General features: G+C 38.7%; 2 protein-coding genes across 3 annotated transcripts in view; one reads left to right on the forward strand and one right to left on the reverse strand.

Annotated features, from left to right (window-relative positions):
- The window catches only part of RAB3IP (RAB3A interacting protein), a 168,079-nt gene that overhangs the window by 85,706 nt on the left and 59,104 nt on the right, over positions 1-23,269 (reverse strand). The window lies entirely within an intron of this gene.
- The window catches only part of BEST3 (bestrophin 3), a 40,364-nt gene continuing 32,009 nt past the window's right edge, over positions 14,915-23,269 (forward strand). The window contains exons 1-3 of one of the 2 annotated variants that reach the window (XM_033866329.1): positions 14,915-15,066; positions 18,998-19,092; positions 19,556-19,789. In XM_033866329.1, the coding sequence (XP_033722220.1) occupies positions 14,915-15,066; positions 18,998-19,092; positions 19,556-19,789 (481 nt within the window). Of the gene's footprint in view, positions 15,067-18,997; positions 19,093-19,555; positions 19,790-23,269 lie in introns of those variants that run through there. The other variant, XM_019918673.3, reaches the window with a different exon arrangement.

Consider the following 23,269-nt stretch of genomic DNA (forward strand, 5'->3'; position numbering starts at 1 on the left):
ATAATCCTACCTTGAGAAACAAGAAATCTCTCAAATAAACAACCTAACCTTAAACCTAAAGCAATTAGAGAAAGAAGAACAAAAAAAACCCAAAGTTAGCAGAAGGAAAGAAATCATAAAGATCAGATCAGAAATAAATGAAAAAGAAATGAAGGAAACGATAGCAAATATCAATAAAACTAAAAGCTGGTTTTTGAGAAGATAAACAAAATTGATAAACTATTAGCCAGAATCATGAAGAAAAAAGGGGAGAAGACTTAAATCAACAGAATTAGAAATGAAAAAGGAGAAGTAACAACTGACACTGCAGAAATACAAAGGATCATGAGAAATTACTACAAGCAAGTATATGCCAATAAAATGGACAACCTGGAAGAAATGGACAAATTCTTAGAAAAGCACAACCTTCTGAGACTGAACCAGGGAGAAATAGAAAATATAAACAGACCAGTCACAAGCACTGAAATTGAAACTGTGATTAAAAATCTTCCAAAAAAACAAAAGCCCAGGACCAGATGGCTTCACAGGCAAATTCTATCAAACATTTAGAGAAGAGATAACACCTATCCTTCTCAAACTCTTCCAAAATATAGTAGAGGGAGGAACACTCCCAAACTCATTCTATGAGGCCACCATCACCCTGATACCAAAACCAGACAAAGATGTCACAAAAAAGAAAACTACAGGCCAATATCACTGATGAACACAGATGAAAAAATCCTCAACAAAATACTAGCAAACAGAATCCAACAGCACAATAAAAGGATCATACACCATGATCAACTGGGGTTTATCCAAGAAATGCAAGGATTCTTCCATATACACAAATCAATCAATGTGATACACCATATTAACAAACTGAAGGATAAAAACCATATGATCATCTCAATAGATGCAGAAAAAGCTTTGGACAAAATTCAACACCCATTTATGATAAAAATCCTCCAGAAAGGAGGCATAGAGGAAACTTACCTCAACTTAATAAAGACCATATATGACAAACCCACAGCCAACATTGTTCACAATGGTGAAAAACTGAAACCATTTCCATTAAGATCAGGAACAAGACAAGGTTGCCCACTCTCACCCCTATTATTCAACATAGTTTTGGAAGCTTTAGCCACAGCAGTCAGAGAAGTAAAAGAAATAAAAGGAATCCAAATTGGAAAAGAAGTAAAGCTGCCACTGTTTGCAGATGACATGATACTATACATAGAGATTCCTAAAGATGCTACTAGAAAATTACTAGAGCTAATCAATGAATTTGGTAAAATAGCAGGATACAAAATTAATGCAGAGAAATCTCTGCATTCCTATACACTAATGATGAAAAATCTGAAAGAGAAATTAAGGAAACACTCCCATTTACCATTGCAACAAAAAGAATAAAATACCTAGGAATAAACCTACCTAAGGAGGCAAAAGACCTGTATGCAGAAAACTATAAGACACTGATGAAAGAAATTAAAGATGATACAAACAGATGGAGAGATGTATCATGTTCTTGGATGGGAAGAATCAACATTATGAAAATGACTATAATACCCAAAGCAATCTACAGATTCAATGGAATCCCTATCAAACTATCAATGGCATTTTTCACAGAATTAGAACAAAAAATTTCACAATTTGTATGGAAACACAAAAGACGCCGAATAGCCAAAGCAATCTTGAGAAAGAAAAACAGAGCTGGAGGAATCAGGCTCCCTGACTTCAGACTATACTACAAAGCCACAGTAATCAAGACAGTATGATACTGGCACAAAAACAGAAATATAGATCAATGGAACAGAAGGGAAAACCCAGAGATAAACCCACGCACATATGGTCAACTTATCTTTGATAAAAGAGACAAGAATATACAATGGAGAAAAGACAGCCTCTTTAACAAGTGGTGCTGGGAAAACTGGACAGCTACATGTAAAAGAATGAAATTAGAACACTTCCTAATACCATACACAAAAATAAACTCAAAATGGATTAAAGACATAAATGTAAGGCCAGACAATATAAAACTCTTAGAGGAAAACATAGGAAGAACACTCTACGACATAAATCACAGCAAGAACCTTTTTGACCCACCTCCTAGAGAAATGGAAATAAAAACAAAAATAAACAAATGGGACCTAATGAAACTTAAAAGCTTTTGCACAGCAAAGGAAACCATAAACAAGACGAAAAGACAACCCTCAGGATAGGAGAAAATATTTGCAAATGAAGCAACTGACAAAGGATTAATCTCCAAAATATATAAGCAGCACATGCAGCTCAATATCAAAGAAACAAACAACCTAATAAAAAAAATGGGCAGAAGACCTAAATAGACATTTCTCCAAAGAAGATATACAGATTGCCAAAAACACATGAAAGGATGCTCGACATCACTAATCAGTAGAGAAATGCAAATCAAAACTACAATGAGATATCATCTCACACCAGTCAGAATGGCCATCATCAATAAATCTAGAAACAATAAATGCTGGAGAGGGTGTGGAGAAAAGGGAACCCTCTTGCACTCTTGGTGGGAATGTAAATTGATACAGCCACTGTGGAGAACAGTATGGAGGGTCCTTAAAAAACTAAAAATAGAACTACCATACGACCCAGCAATCCCACTACTGGGCATATACCCTGAGAAAACCATAATTCAAAAAGAGTCATGTACCACAATGTTCATTGCAGCTCTATTTACAATAGCCAGGACATGGAAACAGCCTAAGTGTCCATCAACAGATGAATGGATAAAGAAGATGTGGCACATATATACAATGGAATATTACTCAGCCATAGATAGAAATGAAATTGAGTTATTTGTAGTGAGGTGGATGGACCTTAAGTCAGTCATACAGAGTGAAGTAAGTCAGAAAGAGAAAAACAAATACCATATGCTAACACATATATATGGAATCTAAAAAAAAAAAAGGAAAAATGGTTTGATGAACCTGGGGTAGGACAGAAATAAAGATGCAGATGTAGAGAATGGACTTGAGCACACAGGGAGGGGCAAGGGTAAGCTGGGACGAACTGAGAGAGTAGCATTGAAATATATACAGTACAAAATGTAAAACAGACAGCTAGTGGGAAGCGGCTGCATTCCACAGGGAGATCAGCTCGGTACTTTGTGACCTAGAGGGGTGGGATAACGGAGGGTGGGAGGGATACACAAGATGGAGGAGATATGGGGATATATGTATACATATTGCTGATTCACTTTGTTATACAGCAGAAACTAACACAACATTATAAAGCAATTATACTCCAATAAAGATGTTAAAAAAAAAATGAAATAATGCCATCTGCAGCAACATGGATGGACCTAGAGATTATCATATTAAGTGAAGTAAGTCAGAAAGAGAAAGACAAATATCATATGATATCACTTATATGTATAATCTAAAATATGATACAAATGAGCTTATTTACAAAACAGAAACAGATTCACAGACATAGAAAACAAACTTATGGTTAACAAAGGGGGAAAGGGATAAATTAGGAGTTTGCAATTAGCAGATACAAACTACTATATATAAAATAGATAAACAATAAGGTCCTACCCTATAGCACAGGGAACTATATCCAATAATAAACCATACTGGAGAATTATATATATATATATATATATATATATATAACTGACACAACATTGTAAATTAACTATACGTCAATTAAAAAAAATTTTTTTAAATAGTCATGGAATCTGTCCTCATGACATTTACAATTGCGAGAAAAAGTGGAATACTGTCTAGCCTCTTTTTAAATTTATTCATTCAATAAATATTAATTGAACTAGGACTACTGGTGGCACTTTATTATCATCAGTAAATAATACAGCTTCATGCCCTCATGAAACCTTCGGTTTAGTAGGGATAGATAGACAATAAACACAATAAATGTGTGAATTATATGGTATAGTCAAGGGAGGTAAGTGGTGTGGATAAAAAGCAATAGTTGAGCAGGGTAAGAAGGGGGATCAGGAGGGAGGGAGGTGTGCAGGGCCAGGATGCAGCTTTTAGTAGAGAGATCAGCACCCTGAGACGATGTTTGACCAAAGACCTGGAAGAGGTGCGGGAGCCATTCCCTCAGATACCTGGAGGAAGACCAGCTGTGACTAAGGCTTTCAGGTGGGACCATGCCTGGTGTGTTCAAGGAAGGAGAGGAGGCAAGTGTGGCTGGAGAGGGTCCATAGGAGAGGTGAGAGTAATAGGAAACGAGATCAGAAAGCAAATGGGAGCAAGTCGTGACAGACCTTGGACTGCTTAAGAACTTGGGCTTTAAGCTGAGAGAAGGAGGGAGCCAGGGAGGGGTTTTAGCAGAGGTGTGACATGATTCACCTGACTTGCCTTTCACTCCACCTTTTTGTCAGAAGAGACTGAAGGGGGCAAATAGAGAGGCGAGGAGACCTCCTGCTAGAATAAGATGGGAGAAGGATCTGCTGCCCTGATGAGGTGAGAGGAGTGGAGACAGGGATGTGAGAGGAGAGAGTGAGGTGACAGATGCTGAGTAGTTTTGGAAGGTGCAGCCAACAGGACTTACTGACAGAGTGGACTATGGTATGAAGAAAGGGAGGAGCTGAGGACGACTCCAAGGCTTTTGACCTTTTGGAAGGAAGGAATTTTCACCAGTTGAGATAAAAGGTGGCAGGAGGAGCGTGTTTTAGGGAAAAAATGAGGAGGTCAGCTTTGGGCATGTTGGGCTTAAGATGTTTAGGAGAGTATCAAGAATAGGTCTGGAGCTGGGTGAAAATCTGGGCTGGAGGTATAAATTTGGAAGTGGCATCACATAAGATTTTTTATTGCATATGATTAAATATGAAAACATGGATGTTGTTCTAACAAGACAAAATTATGTGGAGCAAAAGCTGAGTTTCTCCTTCACTCTCTTACTCCAAATCTACGACCTTTTCTAGCAGTAACATTATTAAGGAGCTAGTATGTGTTAAGAAACGAAAAATGTCTTCAGAACGTACAATCTGCCATATCGGAGAACCAGAACCAACAGTTGTTTTTCAGTTTCACATGCATTTTATCACACAAGCAAAGGTGCTTTATAATTGTTCAAGCATTTATGCATAGTTTTTTCCCCATATCTCTATATCTTCCCTTTACTTACACAGTAATATAATTTCCAGAATGGCCATCTTCCACCATTATGGTGGCAAAGTAACAGAATTTCACAGCTGTTTGGAATAAACAATATACTTGGATTTGCATGCCTTTTCTTATGAAATTAAACTGATTTTTAATTGGTCTTATCTTGCAATTTTTTCTTTATCCATCTGGAATGTGCCTGAGCTAAGCGGTACCATCCATTTGAGAAATATCATTGATTATAAAGTACAGGATACACTTTGAGCGCTGTAGTAACAATTCTCTAGACTCTAGGCTTTCATCCCTAAAATAGAACAGTTTCTGTACCTTCCATTAGGAAAAGATAACCTTCAGAATGTGAACTAATGCATTTCTGTTTTGTTGAGTTGGCAATTACTCTGTGTAAGGAAAGTAATGATGACTCCTAAAATAACCAGTGTATGAGTTTAGATCTTCATCTGTAATAAAACTCAATAGTCTTTCTAGTCTTAGGAGTTCACTGTTTCTTCCCTGAAATCAAAGAGAAAAAAATTAATTGAAAAAGAAAAACAAATCAAACCCACTTCAGTTTGATTTTTTGGCAGAGTTCTGTCTCCAAGAACATGTATCAGAAACCTCCGCACCTAGATTGACACATGGTTTATCCCAAGCAGCTGCCTGTTATGCAGCTATTGCATCCATCATGGTATCCAGTAAATAGGAAAAAAATAAGAAAGAGTAAGGCACGAGTTCTCAAGAAGCTCACAGTTCCACTAAGCCAATAAAAATTTAGTTTTAGGGAAAAAAATATCACTGTGAATGATTCTCAAGCCAACTGAACCAAGGTATTCTGCTGTTGAAAAAAACTGATGAATGAATGTTCTCAATTGAAAGCTTGCTCTATGAATTTTTCTTGAATCTTTAGCACTAACCACTGTCTTTTTCTAGACAGATCCAGCACATAGCAAAGTGAATAAGTACCAGAAGCAATAGCAGAAAAACTGAGGCTCAGCCAATCACATTCAATTCAACTTGATTTTTATAGACACATGAGCTCCTACTTGTGATTTTAGTTTCCATCCATTTTTGCTGATAAAAATGTTCTTATTTGCAAGATCAAACAAAACACATCAAAATTACATGGTGCCCTGCAAAGAACCATGTCACCTGAACAAATCTGAAATCATATTCTGTAGGTTTTGCTCTTCATGTACAAATGGGCTCAAAGGACAAAGCAAGAGTCATATCAGACTTCTCTTTCCTCCTCCTCCTCTCCCTCCCCCATCTCCCTCCTTTCCTTCTCCTCCAGTGGTAGTTTGCCTCTGGGTTCTCTCATACCATCCTTCCTCTGCATTCCACTTGCCAACCACCCCAGTTCATACCAGAACAACCATAATAACCTTCAAACTGATTCCCTTCCTATAATCCCCGCCCACTCAAATCCAGCACATTCCCATCTCATAGACTCACCTTTCTGCAACACAGATTTTTGTCAAGCCCTTTGCCTGTTCAAAAATGTTTACTGATTTCTTATTCCCCATTTAGTAATGTCCAAAAGTCTTAGAGTCAGAATCAAAGCCTCCAAAATAAAACAATTTCTAGCATTTGCTTACTATTTGAATGCAAAGTTTCACATACACAAGACTATGTTCAACCAAGTGCTCAAGAGAAATTTGGCAAAAGATTTTTCACATCAATGGAAATGAATAGCTGGCTCTCCTTTAGGAAGTGGTGTTGCCTACCTAAACTTGCTTTTTGTTTCCTTAAGGAACAAAGGGTGATTTATCTTGACATCTATGGATGAATATCAGCATTTCCATCACTTAGAAATGATCAGTTACTCTTTTTTGTGAATTGTCCTGTCACTGGAGGTTTACTGGAATCAAAGACAAATGTGTTTATCAGGGCTGTTGAAAATCATAGTGGCCAGGACTGGAAAACTTGATACTTGCTTTCAAAAGAAAATATGGCTGGTATAGTTATTTCATAGAGCCCTGACATTGCGTGTCTCTTATATTGTTTGATATTAATTATAGGATTTAAAATATCTTCTACAAAAGCCTAAAAAGATGAACTTTATGCTAAATGAGTATCACCTCTCTAGGGTGGCATGATAGAGTACCACTCTGTTCTTTATATGTTGTTTTACATTTTATTTTTTAATACACATTACCTTTAGAATCTGGGGAAAAAAAGATGTCTATTTTAAACAAGAAACTAAAGTTTTCTTCAAAAATTCATATGAACAGTTAACTTTGAAATTTGGTATTTGTCGGATACTTGAAATTGGCTGTACTGGCTTGTCCCCTCTAATGAATTAATTTCTGAATGGCATCTCAGTACCTATTAGAAATAGCCAACAGACTCAGAGCCCAGCAATGGGAGTTTGTTCATTCAATCCAATCATTATCGACTAATTTGCATTTTAGAATGCTAATTCAACTATTACTTAGTCATTCCTCAAAACTGTCCAATAGGAAAGATGAATGTAATTAACCCTGCTTAAAAGTGGGACCAGCCAACGGAGCCCCATAGAGGAAGCCGATTCCCCCAGGTATGCAGTCATAACTGCTGGGAATCATGCCACATTTCAGGGCCACCACACATCCAGTAAGACACCCAAGAGCAAGATTGTTTTTAAATAGCTCCAACATTTCTATTTCATAAGCACTTGGGTTTAGATTTGCTCAAACTCTACAGCATTGATCAGCCTTGCAAACCTTTCTAAATGTAACATTGGGTCTATCCAGCCACTTCTCATGGCAACCCAAATATAAAACGTGCAGCAGTGTAGATACGCTTTTAAAATGTTCACAAACTCCCCCAAAGGTACTAACAGAAGTATCATAGTGACAAGGTGATAATCAGATGAGAAATAGATATTCAATATCCAGTATGCACAGGGCTCTGTGCTGGAGCTATGTACAGGGATAGGGGCAAGAAATCAGACACCGACAACTCTATTTTTGCTCTAAGGTACTTATAGTTTGATAAAGAAACCAGTCAAGTACATATAAAACTTAAGATACTACAGAAAAAATTTCAAATGTATTTACTTTCAATTTTAGAATAAGCATCTTTTTTCTTATTTTTAATAGTCACTTTATTTAAGCTTAAGGCACAGCACTTAGCGCACACGTTACTTTAGAAGGTTGGAAATCTTCTGGGAATTGACCCCGAAATTATTTACTGCATTATTTAAAGAATGCTGATGAACTCTCTCTTTCAAGAAGGAAAGCATGGAAACACAATAAAACTAAGAGAAAACGTTTTGAATAACTAAGCATGTTTCTAGCTGACTGTGGAAGGATGACACATGTAACGAATCAGTGTGTTATCAGTTTCCACTACTGTATGCCATCACATGTAGTAATTGTCTACGCTCTTCTTCACATACACACAAGCACGCACACACACACACCGCAATCAAACATACATGCTTTCTGCTGTTTTTTAACGTATTTATTGGAGTATAATTGCTTTACAATGGTGTGTTAGTTTCTGCTGTATCACAAAGTGAATCAGCTATACATATATGTATATCCCCATATCCCCTCCCTCTTGCATCTCCCTCCCACCAGCCCTATCCCATGCCTCTAGGTGCTTCCCACTAGCTATCTATTTTACATTTGGTAGTGTATATATGTCCTTACCACTCTCTCACTCCATCCCAGCTTACCCTTCCCCGTCCCCGTGTCCCCAAGTCCATTCTCTACGTCTGCATCTTTATTCCTGTCCAGTCCCTATGTTCTTCAGAACATTTTTTTTTGATTCCTTATATATGTGTTAGCATATGGTATTTGTTTTCCTCTTTCTGACTTACTTCACTCTGTATGACTGACTCGAGGTCCATCCACCTCACCACAAATAAATCAATTTCATTTCTCTATATGGCTGAGTAATATTCCATTGTATATATGTGCCACATCTTCTTTATCCATTCATCTGTCAAAGGACACTTAGGCTGCTTCCATCTCCTGGCTATTGTGAATACTGCTGCAAAGAACATTGTGATACATGACTCTTTTTGAATTATGGTTTTCTCAGGGTATATGCCTAGTAGTGAGATTGCTGGCTCATATGGTAGTTCTATTTTTAGTTTTTTAAGGAACTCCATACTGTTCTCCATAGTGGCTCTATCTATTTACATTCCCACCAACAGTGCAAGAGGGTTCCCTTATCTCCAGACCCTCTCCAGCATTTATTGTCTGTAGACTTTTTGATGATGGCCATTCTGACCGGTGTGAGGTGATATCTCATTGTAGTTTTGATTTGCATTTCTCTCATGATTAGTGATGTTGAGCATCCTTTCATGTGTTTTTGGCAATCTGTATATCTTCTTTGGAGAAATGTCTATTTAGGTCTTCTGCCCATTTTTTTTATTAGGTTGTTTGTTTCTTTGATATTGAGCTGCATGTGCTGCTTATATATTTTGGAGATTAATCCTTTATCAGTTGCTTCATTTGCAAATATTTTTCCCATCTTGAGGGTTGTCTTTTCGTCTTGTTTATGGTTTCCTTTGCTGTGCAAAAGATTTTAAGTTTCATTAGGTCCCATTTGTTTATTTTTGTTTTTATTTCCATTTCCCTAGGAGGTGGGTCAAAAAGGATCTTGCTGTAATTTATGTCGTAGAGTGTTCTGCCTATGTTTTCCTCTAAGAGTTTTATATTGTGTGGCCTTACATTTATGTCTTTAATCCATTTTGAGTTTATTTTTATATATGGTATTAGGAAGTGTTCTAATTTCATTCTTTTACATGTAGCTGTCCAGTTTTCCCAGCACCACTTGTTGAAGAGGCTTTTGACTCTTCAACAAGTCCAGCACCACTTGTTGAAGAGTCTTTTCTCCATTGTATATTCTTGTCTCCTTTATCAAAGATAAGTTGACCATATGTGCATGGGTTTATCTCTGGGCTTTCTCTTCTGTTCCATTGATCTGTATTTCTGTTTTTGTGCCAGTACCATACTGTCTTGATTACTGTAGCTTTGTAGTATAGTCTGAAGTCAGAGAGCCTGATTCCTCCAGCTCTGTTTTTCTTTCTCAAGACTGCTTTGGCTATTCAGCGTCTTTTGTGTTTCCATACAAATTGTGAAATTTTTTGTTCTAATTCTGTGAAAAATGCCATTGGTAGTTTGATAGGGATTCCATTGAATCTGTAGACTGCTGCAGTCATTTTCACAGTGTTCATTCTTCCCATCCAAGAACATGGTATATCTCTCCATCTGTTTATATCATCTTTAATTTCTTTCATCAGTGTCTTATAGTTTTCTGCATACAGGTCTTTTGTCTCTTTAGGTAGGTTTATTCCTAGGTATTTTATTCTTTTTGTTGCAATGGTAAATGGGAGTGTTTCTTTAATTTCTCTTTCAGATTCTTCATCATTAGTGTATAGAAATGCAAGAGATTTCTGTGCATTAATTTTGTATCCTGCTACTTTACCAAATTCATTGATTAGCTCTAGTAGTTTTCTGGTAGCATCTCTAGGATTCTCTATGTATAATATCATGACATCTGCAAAGAGTGACAGTTTTACTTCTTCTTTTCCAATTTGGATTCCTTTTATTTCTTTTTCTTCTCTGACTGCTGTGGCTAAAGCTTCCAAAACTATGTTGAATAATAGGGGTGAGACTGGGCAACCTTGTCTTGTTCCTGATCTTAGTGGAAATGGTTTCAGTTTTTCACAACTGAGAACAATGTTGGCTGTGGGTTTGTCATATACGGCCTTTATTACGTTGAGGTAAGTTCCCTCTATGCCTCCTTTCTGGAGGATTTTTATCATAAATGGGTGTTGAATTTTGTCAAAAGTTTTTCCTGCATCTATTCAGATGATCATATGGTTTTTATCCTTCAATTTGTTAATATGGTGTATCACACTGACTGATTTGCATATACTGAAGAATCCTTGCGTTCCTGGGATAAACCCTACTTGATCATGGTGTATGATCCTTTTATTGTGCTATTGGATTCTGTTTGCTAGTATTGTGTTGAGGATTTTTTCATCTGTGTTCATCAGTGATATTGGCTTGTAGTTTTCTTTTTTTGTGACACCTTTGTCTGGTTTTGGTATCAGGGTGATGGTGGCCTCATAGAATGAGTTTGGGAGTGTTCCTCCCTCTGTTATATTTTGGAAGACCTGGACTTGATTGACTATTTCCTGTTCCATATTAGGGAAGTTTTCAACTATAATCTCTTCAAATATTTTCTCAGTCCCTTTCTTTTACTCTTCTTCTTCTGAGACCCCTATAGTTTGAATGTTAGTGCATTTAATGTTGTCCCAGAGGTCTCTGAGACTGTCCTCAATTCTTTTCATTCTTTTTTCTTTATTCTGCTCTGTGGTAGTTATCTCCACTATTTTATCTTACAGGTCACTTATCCTTTCTTCTGCCTCAGTTATTCTGCTATTGATTCCTTCTAGAGAATTTTTTAATTTCATTTACTGTGTTGTTCATCACTGTTTGTTTGCTCTTTAGTTTTTCTAGGTCCTTGTTAAACATTTCTTGTATTTTCTCCATTCTATTTCCAAGATTTTGGATCATCTTTACTATCATTACTCTGAATTCTTTTTCAGGTAGACTGCCTATTTCCTCTTCATTTGTTTGGTCTGGTGGGTTTTAACCTTGCTGCTTCATCTGCTGCATATTTCTCTGTCTTCTCATTTTGCTTAACTTACTGTGTTTGGGGTTTCCTTTTCACAGGCTGCAGGTTTGTACTTCCCATTTTTTTTGGTGTCTGCCCCCAGTGGGTAAGGTTGGTTCAGTGGGTTGTGTAGGCTTCCTGTTGGAGGGGACTGGTGCCTGTTTTCTGATGGATGAGGCTGTATCTTGTCTTTCTGGTGGACAGGACCACGTCTAGTGGTGTGTTTTGGGGTGTCTGTGAACTTAGTATGATTTTAGGCACCCTCTCTGCTAATGAGTGGGGTTGTGTTCCTGTCTTGCTAGTTGTTTGGTATGGGGTGTCCAGCACTGGGGCTTGATGGCCGTTGAGTGGATCTGGGTCTTAGTGTTGAGATGGAGATCTCTGGGAGACCTCTTGCCATTTGATATTACATGGAGCCGGGAGGTCTCTGGTGGACCAGTGTCCTGAACTCGGCTCTCCCACCTCAGAGGCTCAGGCCTGACACCTGGCCAGAGCACCAAGACGCTGTCAGCCACTCGGACAGGTACATGGGGAGTTTCTTGCCTTTTGGGAAGTCTGAGGTCTTCTGCCAGCATTCAGTAGGAGTGTAGATGTATTTTTGATGTATTTGTGGGGAGGAAAGTGATCTCCATGTCTTACTCCTCTGTCATCTTCAGATGGATGAATCTCATTCAAAGATTCAATGCTTACAACTTTACGTCCTCCAAATCCAGCAAAAATCACTTTCAATGGAAACCCACTGCACAGTCGCTTAGGATTATTTTCTGTTGTCTGAAACTCTTCTTGTGCAAGTCTTCTGGGACTGCTGCACGAGCCTACTTCCATCTCAGCAGAAAGCCCATTCTAGACTCTCTTGTGACTCACATTGCAGGCCTCTAACTTCTCAGCCATCCTGGTTAATAAGGAGCCAATGAGGCAGAAACTGAGAAATGGTGAGTCCCTAGTGGTCAGCACTATGATGGCACTCTCCTGGCCTTAAGACTCTTCAGTGATCCTTTCTCTGGGTCCTTTCCAGTTGGGCCTGGGTTTTTTCTCACGCTTATTGTTTTTAATGGTAGAGCATTCTCAGTACCTCTCAAATGAATGAAAATCCTGTTTATGTTCTTGTCTGCCCCAGTTTAAGGCTTCACAAGAATTTATTCTTGTTTTAAGCACACACAGACTGTCTCAATTCCCTGTTTTTGGCTGGCGGAGCCTCTTCAGAGCACTTTAGGGGCAAATGGCTCTTTCTCCCTTGATCCCAGGGGAGAGTCAAAATGGAAATAACAGACTTAGGTGACCCAAGCTCCTTCACATTACCTCCGACTTCTCATTCAAAGTGGTGCTTTGGGCAACAGGTGGAGTTATAATTATAGATGAGAAAAAAACCACATCAGCAGCTGTTGCTCCTGTTTGTTCCCGGCTATCACCGTCACCAGTGGACAAATTGGCATAAACAGTTCTCCAGACTCCGCATGAGCGAAGGGTGAGCCGAGAGTACAATACCGACCCGAAGGCACCTCTGCAGGGGGAGCCTGGAGATTGTCTTTCCTGTCGGAGACTCCAAACCAAACAAATAGGTTAGTGCACAGAGTATACCTATGCGTTTTACCTCTGACCTCTACTCGATGTGATCTTGGTTTTTCTGACAGAGCTGTACCAGAAGGGTGAACTGTTAAAGGAAAGAGAGTTATTTAAGGACTGTTATTCAAAAGTCCAGTGCCCGTGAGAACAAATTATGAAATGGGTTTAATTTATTATGCTCCTCTCCCAGTTTTGGCTGTATTCACATTAGACAAAGAGACAAAGAGACAAAGTGAAAATGGAAAAATGAAACTGCTTTTGTGGCCTGAGTCCCAACTTTTCGTAATGATACCTACTTTTGCCAAAAATATCTCTGGTTTCTTTGTTAAAATCAGTAGTTGAAGCCTTAGGCTGGTGATTAGAAAAAAAAAAATACCGCTCCAGAATATAGTTCCAAAGTTTCACTTTTTTTTCTTTTCTTTTCTTTTTTTTTTTTTAGGGAAACTAGGCAAATGAGAATTGGGTTTTTCCTCTACCTCTAAATAAAGACAGAAAATGTCCTTGTTTATGATAAAATGTGTGCTGTAGGCTACTTTGTATAAGAAATCTGCTATAGGATTTATTACTTATGTTTAGTACAGTTCTACCTAAAAACTCGATCATTTCAGTCGAAGTAGCTCTATAAGACTCCTCATAGATCCTTTTGAAAGCAAAAGGTTTCAAAGAAATTTCATGTTCACTGTGTATGCTTTGTGTTAGAAAGCTGTGGAGCAGGATTTTCAAACAAAGATTAGCTTTGGGGCATCTTCTCAAAACCTGAATGTTTAGTGTCTTGGTGAAGAGCAATGGAATTCCAGAGAATCCACTAAAAACTAGGCTTTGGGGCCCAGTTCTCAACCCACCCACATCCATGGAACAGTCCAGGTGGAAAGAGTCCTAAATAATGGCCTCATTTTTTCAGCTCCAAACAGAAGGTGCCCCATCCCTAAGCATTTTATGTGGGACTTTTCAATGGGAAAATGCACCTTACTTAGTATCACTGTGGCCCGACGTTTTGTCTACCTTGTGAAGTGCACAGATTGCTAACTATGCACTCAGAGCTCCACTAGAGAGACAATTAAATTAAAACAACCAAAAGTAACCCATCAATTAAATTCCCACAAGGGGCTGGCTTCTCCTGATTTCTAAGAGAGCCATAACTTTCTTTTAGGAAATTTAAGGGTGAAGTAAATACCTCTTTACACATTTTAGCAAATAAAGCCCCAAACAATAAGTTTGACCACTGCTTTTGAAAAGGTCAATTAATATAGCATATCAATACCTTAGATCTTCCCATGGATTCAGAAAATATATGACAGATCATAATACACCATCTCTCATATATCTCGTTTAGTCATTCAAATATTTATTGAGTAATGGCTATATAATCTCAAAATATTTAGAAATGAAGGCAAGCTTAAGATTTCTAATATTTCTTTTTCCAGACACTCCTTTCTTCCCTTTTTCTACTAAAAGATTTAGCACTGAGTTGGTGGTTATCTCCAAATTCCAAATTGTTCAAGCTGAGAAAGGCAAAAAGTAGAGATGGTTGACTGGCTGCTGGTTAGGGTTTCTTTTGAGATACAGATTTATGCGCTGTCTTAAACATTGCTTTTTACTTGTGTGTTGTCTTCTTGCTCTTCTAGAAAAAAAAAGAAAAACTATCCAAGATGACTGTCACTTACTCCAGTAAAGTAGCAAATGCGACTTTTTTTGGATTTCATAGGTTACTCCTCAAGTGGAGAGGCAGCATCTACAAACTACTATACAGGGAATTTATTGTTTTTGCTGTACTTTACACAGCAATAAGTTTTATGTACAGGTACTTTCCTTTGCATGTGTCCTTAAATGGCCATTAGATAGCATATATGAATACAGTCTCAAAAATCCAAGCCCTTTGGCTGCCGCTGACTTTTGCATTATGTAACCTCCTCCTTTGCATGATCCTCTGTTGCCTACTTCTCCCCAGGACTGGGTATTTTAATCCACACCTAACCATTTTTAGGGTGTTAAATAGACTCTAACCGTCATGTTCAGGTGGCTCTCATTCCAGCCCCACTTTAATTGGTCATGATGAGGTATTAGTTGTGCTTCAAGAATTTTGCCATAGGCATAAAATGAAAGATTTATACCTAGAACCTCACTAAGTGATGATTTTGAATGGCAAAGTCCACAAACAAATAATTATTTGTGCTTCTCTGAACTATGTTATTCATAGTTGGAGTTTCTGATTTGACAGCTTGCAGCGACTACTACCTACATAGTTAACATGTTCATGAATAGTGTGTATCAGGCAACTTTCCTTCCTCTTTCCTGGAATGACGAAATCTTATCCAAGTTGGTGCCCCCAACTTTACCAATATCTCAATTAAAGAAAAGGCCTGAAAACTAATTTATTTTCTTTATATCTTCTGAGTTCAGGGCACATTATATTCATAAAAGACGTTTATTCTTTATAACCTCACAAACTTTGCCTGTCAGATTGACAGGAAATATGAGTAACATCATGTCCAAGAAATACTTTTATAACTAAAAATTATAGTTTTAATAAAATTTTATCAGTATTATAAAAGGGAAGCTTTATTAGTTTTTAAAATTAATATTGATTGCATACATTTCTTCTCTGGGGAAAGTTAAAACTTAAAATAGAAAAGCTAAAGGTTTTTGAGGCTGTATTTCCACCTTTACTGTGTTCATCAGTTTGTTCTTTTTCTTCTGCATACAATGGATAAATTTGTGTATCATTGTTTTCACCTACATTCTTCCTTGCAGCAACAGGACACCATGTGAAGAAGAGGGACCTTAATTTGGCTATAGCTGATAATGACCAAAAGTAGAATAGGAAAAGTTACTTTGCTCCATATCAAAACTACAGTTCCAAACAAATGTATATATTGGTATACATTTTGGCAAAATATCTTTACAAGGAAAGTTTTATTAAAAACCTCTAATAATTTTTCAGATTTGTCTTCTAAATACGGTATTATTTTGATGATTTATTTATGTGTCACCTACTCCTTCAGAATATGAAATGGTGGAAGACACATGACGTTTCAGGATAATTAGTTTATTTTTACTAATGTGAATTTATTGCTGCTACTGCCTCTTAGAATAGAATAGCTCTTAGAACAGTTGCATTGCAGCCAGAAATGCTCCATGGGGCCTTAACTTTGACTCCAATATCTTATTTATACCCCACAAAATTGTATGCACATATGTTTTCTAGAGACCAAAGAGGGCTTACATTTATAACAATAATCATTAGTTCAAGCCATTTTTCATTTTTTAAAGTTCAAATGTAAAAGTTTTTTAAAATAGACCCTTATATGTTGATCAAAGCTCTACCAAGAACTACAGGTTGAATCTGTCGAGAAAGTCAGACATATCTGTAGACAAATACAGACATAGTTTCATTCTCATGTCTACTAATGATGCTAAGTTTTTTAATCCTGTTATAAGCAAATATTATACCTAGCAAAAAAATCATAAGACAGAACCAGAATTCACTAGTTTGATTATACCTCTTTTTTTTTTTTTTTTTTTTTTTTTTGCGTTATGCAGGCCTCCCACTGCTGTGGCCTCCCCCACTGCGGAGCACAGGCTCCGGACGCGCAGGCCCAGCGGCCATGGCCCATGGGCCCAGCCGCTCCACATGTGGGATCCTCCCGGACCGGGGCATGAACCCGCGTCCCCCGCATCGGCAGGCGGACTCCCAACCACTGCGCCACCAGGGAAGCCCTATACCTCTTTTTATTTGGGGATGGATTTGACAAAATACTCGCTGTGGTACTTGCTAGCTAGTAAAATTTCTATGTGTCTATCAGCTAAATATTTTTTCCTTTGGCCAACTATTAATAGTAACAACCACTTTATTATTGATTAAGGGTGACAACATATGCTAAGTGGTTTTATATATCATATATTCTTTAATCCTCATAACATTCCTGATACATATCAATAGGTATTAATTATCCCCATTTACAAATGAGAAAACTGAGACTCAGAGAGATTTAAAAATATGCTCCAAATCCAAATCTGTTAAGTGGCAGATCTGGGTTTCAAACCTGGCTCTGTTAAACCCTACGGTCTGTGCTCTCCACGTTTAAATTCTCTCTGATCATTTTTATTTGAGTACCAGAAACCATTCTAGCTGTAACTTGTCATCAGCATGACCTTGATAGGCCTGTCCACCAGGTGATGCCTCTCTTGTCAGCTTTTCTTGATTTCAGAATTTCTGACACCTCTTCCAAGCTGAGGCAGGAACTCCAAGCCCACCCTGCACCCACACACCTTCTTGGTCAGCACCAGCTCCCAGGTCTTCATCTGCAGTCTGGTCGGTGGCTCACTGTCACCTCATTATCTCTCTGTGTCCTTCTTCAAAGTTCTACTGACCCAAATAGGCCTCTGACACATGCTATGATGAGTGTTTTCAAGGGATTCCTTCCTTCCTTGGAAAAGCTGCATTCATTCATTTATTCAAATTGATCTGTGTTTTCTTTCTGGATTTTGATCATTATTATTAACCTGCCTTGAGATAGTTCTTCTGATTCTGAATCTCCTCCTTGCAACATAAATACCAATAATAGCTTCATTAAATGGATTTATGTTTAACAATACCAGAAAATGGGTTTGTGTCAGATCCATAATATAAATTTTTATATTTATATTATAGAAATAAAAACCCACCAAACATAATTATAAAAATTTCACTACTAATTGTTAAATCTGTGTTGTTTTATATTTTAAATGTATATTTTTAATTTTTTTATTTTGAAAATGTTTTTTAAGATTTTTTTTTTTGATGTGGACCATTTTTAAAGTCTTTATTGAATCTGTTACAATATTGCTTCTGTTTTATGTTTTGATGTTTTGGCCCCAAGGCATGTGGGATCTTAGCTCCCTGACCAGGGATCGACCCCATATCCCATGCATTACAAGGCAAAATCTCAACCACTTGACCACCAGGGAAGTCCCTTAAATAACTGTAGGCTTTAAAATAAACAGTTATAGGGCTTCCCTGGTGGCGCAGTGGTTGAGAGTCCGCCTGCCGATGCAGGGGACACGGGTTCGTGCCCTGGTCCGGGAAGATCCCACATGCCGTGGAGCGGCTGGGCCCGTGAGCCATGGCCGCTGAGCCTGCTTGTCCAGAGCCTCTGCTCCACAACGGGAGGGGCCACAGCAGTGAGAGGCCCGCGTACCGCAAAAAAAACAAAAAAAAAACAAAAAAAAAAAAAAAACAAAAAAAACAGTTATAACATCCCTTGAAGTACAACATGTATAATTAAGAATGTACTAAGTAGCATATTCATGAAAAAGTAAGATCAGGATGTCGAATCCAGGGTTATTATTCAATAATTACTTAATAAGTGTCATCCACTTAAGGCACTCTTTTTTTAAGTACATATGATGAATAATTGGAAAATGGACTCTTTTATGAAGTATTTTGCTCTAAATCCAATGCATTAATCATACAAAAAATTTTTAAATATGAAGTATTTAAAAATAAAATGGTTATTATGTCCCACTGTGTAATGACCAACAACATTTATGTACTAAAAACGTTAGTACTTAAAACATTCAGCAGTTAAAAAGGTTTTGAGATACATCAGCTCAGGTAGAAAAGAAAAAGTTATTGCTCCTTAAAAAAAAAAATTGAGGTTATTTTCGCTTAATTGTTTGCACTGAATGTCACTTGCAAAGCAGGTGCGGAAGTATAATATCATAAAGGGCTGTGCATTTTATTTTTGCTCCAGATTGTTACTTACAGGAGCCCAAAAACGTTACTTTGAAAAATTATCAATTTACTGTGACAGATATGCTGAACAAATTCCAGTAACCTTTGTGCTTGGTAAGTATAGGTCACATGCAGAATGCAGCCACACAGCTGTCTCCGTTAGGATGACACCAATGACTCTGCATGGGAGTGTTTCCAAGCTGAGAGGCATGCCTGAAAAGTCACTGCTTGCAATAGAACCAGAATCATCCATAAGGTTTACCTTCAAGGCTGCTTTCGCTAAATTAACCACCAACAAGTTTGAGGTAATAATCTGCTCTTGGACAATTCGGCTTTCTTTTCACTAACTCTCCATTTTTGCTGTCAATATTTGAGTTCTAATACCCACTTACTGGGTGCTGCAGCATTGCGAGGCACAAATTACATTTTTTTTCTGGAGGGCAAAATCATCAGATATGGATAACAACATATTTTTTACACCCCGATCCCTAAAAAAACTAAAATTCTGCTGAAAGCATCAGTGTCAACAATATGTCTACAGTAAGAAATTGCTTTACAATTTCCTGTTATTCTACAGGGTTTTATGTTACTCTGGTGGTGAACCGATGGTGGAACCAGTTTGTGAATCTGCCCTGGCCAGACAGGCTGATGTTCCTCATCTCCAGCAGTGTTCACGGAAGTGACGAGCATGGGCGCCTGCTCAGGAGGACACTGATGCGCTACGTCAACCTCACATCCCTGCTCATCTTCCGCTCGGTGAGCACGGCTGTGTACAAAAGGTTTCCGACGATGGACCATGTGGTTGAAGCAGGTATTGTAAATGACTTTTCCTTCCATACGTCTCCTCTTGACCTCGATCAGAACTTTCAAAGTTCCTTGGAAAATGCCTTTTATTTATTCATTCATTCAAGAAACATTTACTGATTACCTATCATGTGCCAGAAACAGTCTTAAGAGGTAAAAATGAATGTCATGGTTCCTGCCCTCAAGAAGTTTACTTGGGGGGCAGAGCAAAGGAAACAGCAGACAGTCAACCTCAAATTAAGTTGTAAACAGTCACATGGTCCATAATATAATAATTATCATATTTATTCAAACCTTCTGTAATATCACCTTACATTTTCTGGCACTTTACAGTTTATGCACTTGCATAAATATTATTTCATATGGACCTCAAAAAAACCATGAGAGATTCAGAGAGGTTATGACCTGTCCTGGATCACATAGCTCATTAGTGGGAGAGCCAAAATTTCAATTCAGGCTCAGAACTCCTAACTTAATCCTTCCCCCCGCACCTACCAAACACAGAAGATTCTGGTAGCAACCAGAAATGCGGCTTTTCATCTAGGCAGAGCCTGAGAGGTGGCAGTAAAAGGCTGCTTTAGTGGGGGTCTGTTGTCTCTCCTATTCCTCAGAGTAGATGCAGTTTTGTACCTGGGCTTCTGGACACAGGATGCTGAGAACAAATCACGTTTGAAGAATGGTGCTCTTTGGTGTGTTAATACTTAGCAAAGAAGCTGTTAAACCAGCCTTCAAGGGGATGAGGATTAAATGAGATCATGGTTGGCACGTACAGAATAAAAATGGGGTTTTGTGCTGGGTTGTCTTTGATCCATCTGAGAGTATGCTGGAATGTATAAATGAATATATAGTAGATATAGGAACCACGAGATGATTCTGCCTTTATATTGAGTACAGTCTCGAATTAGGTTGCTTTATCCAGTCTCCTTTTCTGAAATGTCCTTGAAAATATATATATATATATTTAAGAGTAGCATGTTTTGTTTGTTTTGGGAGGTTTGGGGGCTTTTGTTTGATTTGGTTTTGTCTTCTCAGATGGCGACATAGAGAGTGACTCAGAACACAGAGTAAGAGTTCAAATCCTTCTCTATCGCGTACCGGCTACATGACCTTGTCTGAGTTACTTTACCTTTCTAATGCTTCAGTTCCCTCATTCATAGAGTGAGTTTAGAGTGATTTATAATACCTTTTACCTCATATACCTCATAGGCTTGTTGTGATGATTAAATAAGTTAATACTTGCAGTGTCTAGAGCAGTACCCGGCACATGGTGTGACATGAGTTCTTGCTATTAATAATGAAATTATCTAGTACAACAGCATAACATAGTCCTTTGGTCACTTTAGAAGACTCATTTGATATGACATCCTAGGTCTTCTTGATCCCCTATGACCAGGAGACTGTGAAAGGTAAGGTGGAAATAAGGAAGGAGGAGTGTAGAGGCCGTTGTTAGGGCTACAGAGCAAGATGTGAGAAAGTAATGGGGAGCAAGGAGTCGGTTACAGATTCAGATGAAGGGTACAAAAGGCTTGGCAAATGTACAGGTATATTATGATGTAAAACCAGTCGGAACTTAAGATAAAATTAACTGCCACCCTTCCTCCAAATTTAAAAGTGGAATACTGCATCAGAATGACCAAGTTTAAAATGCCACTTGATAACTTATTTTGCTTACCCTAATGTCTAAAGGATCAAATGTGATAAGCATTTCGACCTATGAAAAAAGTCATAAAAACAAACGAGAAACGTTTGGCCCATTCCAAATGGATGAGTGACAGCTAAAGTTTACTTGGATGAAGGAAGGTGACATTTCTGTAGTCCTGACACATTCTTGGAAAGAAGAAAGCGCATTCTGACAGCAATCAGACTCCAGGCCCAATTCTCAGAGCGAATCTATCCTCTCAGCATCACCATCATATTAAAAGCAGAGGGGGTGGCTGGTGACAGAGAGGCCTTTAGGGCCTCTGGTTAGACGTGAGCTCAGCAAGGCCTGAGTTGTGCTCAGGTCTGAGGGGCAAGTAGAAACGGCGAGATGAATGGGGGAATGATCTGAGTTCATTTCCTTTAGGTGCACTTTTCATAATACCGACACTCACTCCCTATCAAACTTACACAAACACCGGTCAGTACTTGCATCGACACTTCCCCCTTTCCAAGGCATTTGGAACACTCAAGTACTCCTCTCTCCCGTACCACCAGTACCCCCAACCATTCCAAGGGCGTAGGAGAATCATTTGCTCCTTGAGGTGCATTTACTTGAGTATGTATCAAGGTGTGATCCACAAACCCACGCGCCCTTTACATCTTGAATAACTTGAGTTGTTTATTTAAAATGCATACTCCTGGGACTTCCCTGGTGGCGCAGTGGTTAAGAATCTGCCTGCCAATGCAGGGGACATGGGTTCGAGCCCTGGTCCGGGAAGATCCCACATGCTGTGGAGCAACTAAGCCCATGCGCCACAACTACTGAGCCTGCACTCTGGAGCCCGCAAGCCACAACTACTGAAGCCCAAGTGCCTAGAGCCTAAGCCACCGCAATGAGAAGCCAACGCACTGCAACAAAGAGTACCTCCGCTCACCACAACTAGAGAAAGCCCGTGCACAGCAGTGAACACCCAATGAAGCCAAAAATAAATAAATAAAATTTATTAATAAATAAATAAAATAAAATAAGATGCATACTCCTGAGCCCCACGTCAGACCTACTGAATCAGAACCATTGTATGTAAGGCCTGGAAAACCTGCATTTAAACATGTTCTTATGTTGCTCTTTTTATATACTGCAGTTTGAGAAGTAAGGAGTCTTTTCTGGGATGCTTATTTTTTTAACGCTTTTTCTCACCCCCGTGGTAAAAGGTTTTGGCATTCGTCAAATAATTCATTACTAATAACAAAACTGCAACAGTTAAGAAAAGGGTGAATTCAAGGTTTCGACCATGCTGGAGGCTCCAGAATTGCTCTGGATGGTAGCCTCTGAGCAGTCTGCTCAGAGACTACCATCTAGGGGACTTGAATTAGACCTGCCTGGACACAACGAGCATTGCTCTCACTTCAAGTTTGTGGTCAGTTTTTGTGCCGTGTCTGAAGGAGGAAGAGTACTGAGGGCGACAGGAGGGGGCTGAAGCCTTGGCAGGTGCCCTCTGGGGCCATCACTGATGACTGCAGTGTAAATGTCTCTACTACTCTCTTTCACCCCTAAGTGTTTTCTCGAAAGGCAGAAGAAGGGGTAGTGGACCAGCATGTGCCCAACAGGAACACAAGATTTGCATGCTAGGTGGTGGGACAAAGGTTCTGAGCCACTGCCTTCCAAGCTGGGGGCCATGATTCACAGGCAGGGTCCTTCCTGGTCTGCCTCATGGCCACCCACATGGATGGGCACAGACTCTCTGTCGGCTGGCCGCACAGACTTACCAGACTTCCCGCTCCCCAGCAGAGAAGGCTGATTCATTCTGCACGTGGGGTCAGTTTCCAAGCTCTCCCAACTGGGTAC

This window comes from Tursiops truncatus, chromosome 11 (assembly GCF_011762595.2).
Source record: "Tursiops truncatus isolate mTurTru1 chromosome 11, mTurTru1.mat.Y, whole genome shotgun sequence".
Classification (NCBI taxonomy): domain Eukaryota; kingdom Metazoa; phylum Chordata; class Mammalia; order Artiodactyla; family Delphinidae; genus Tursiops; species Tursiops truncatus.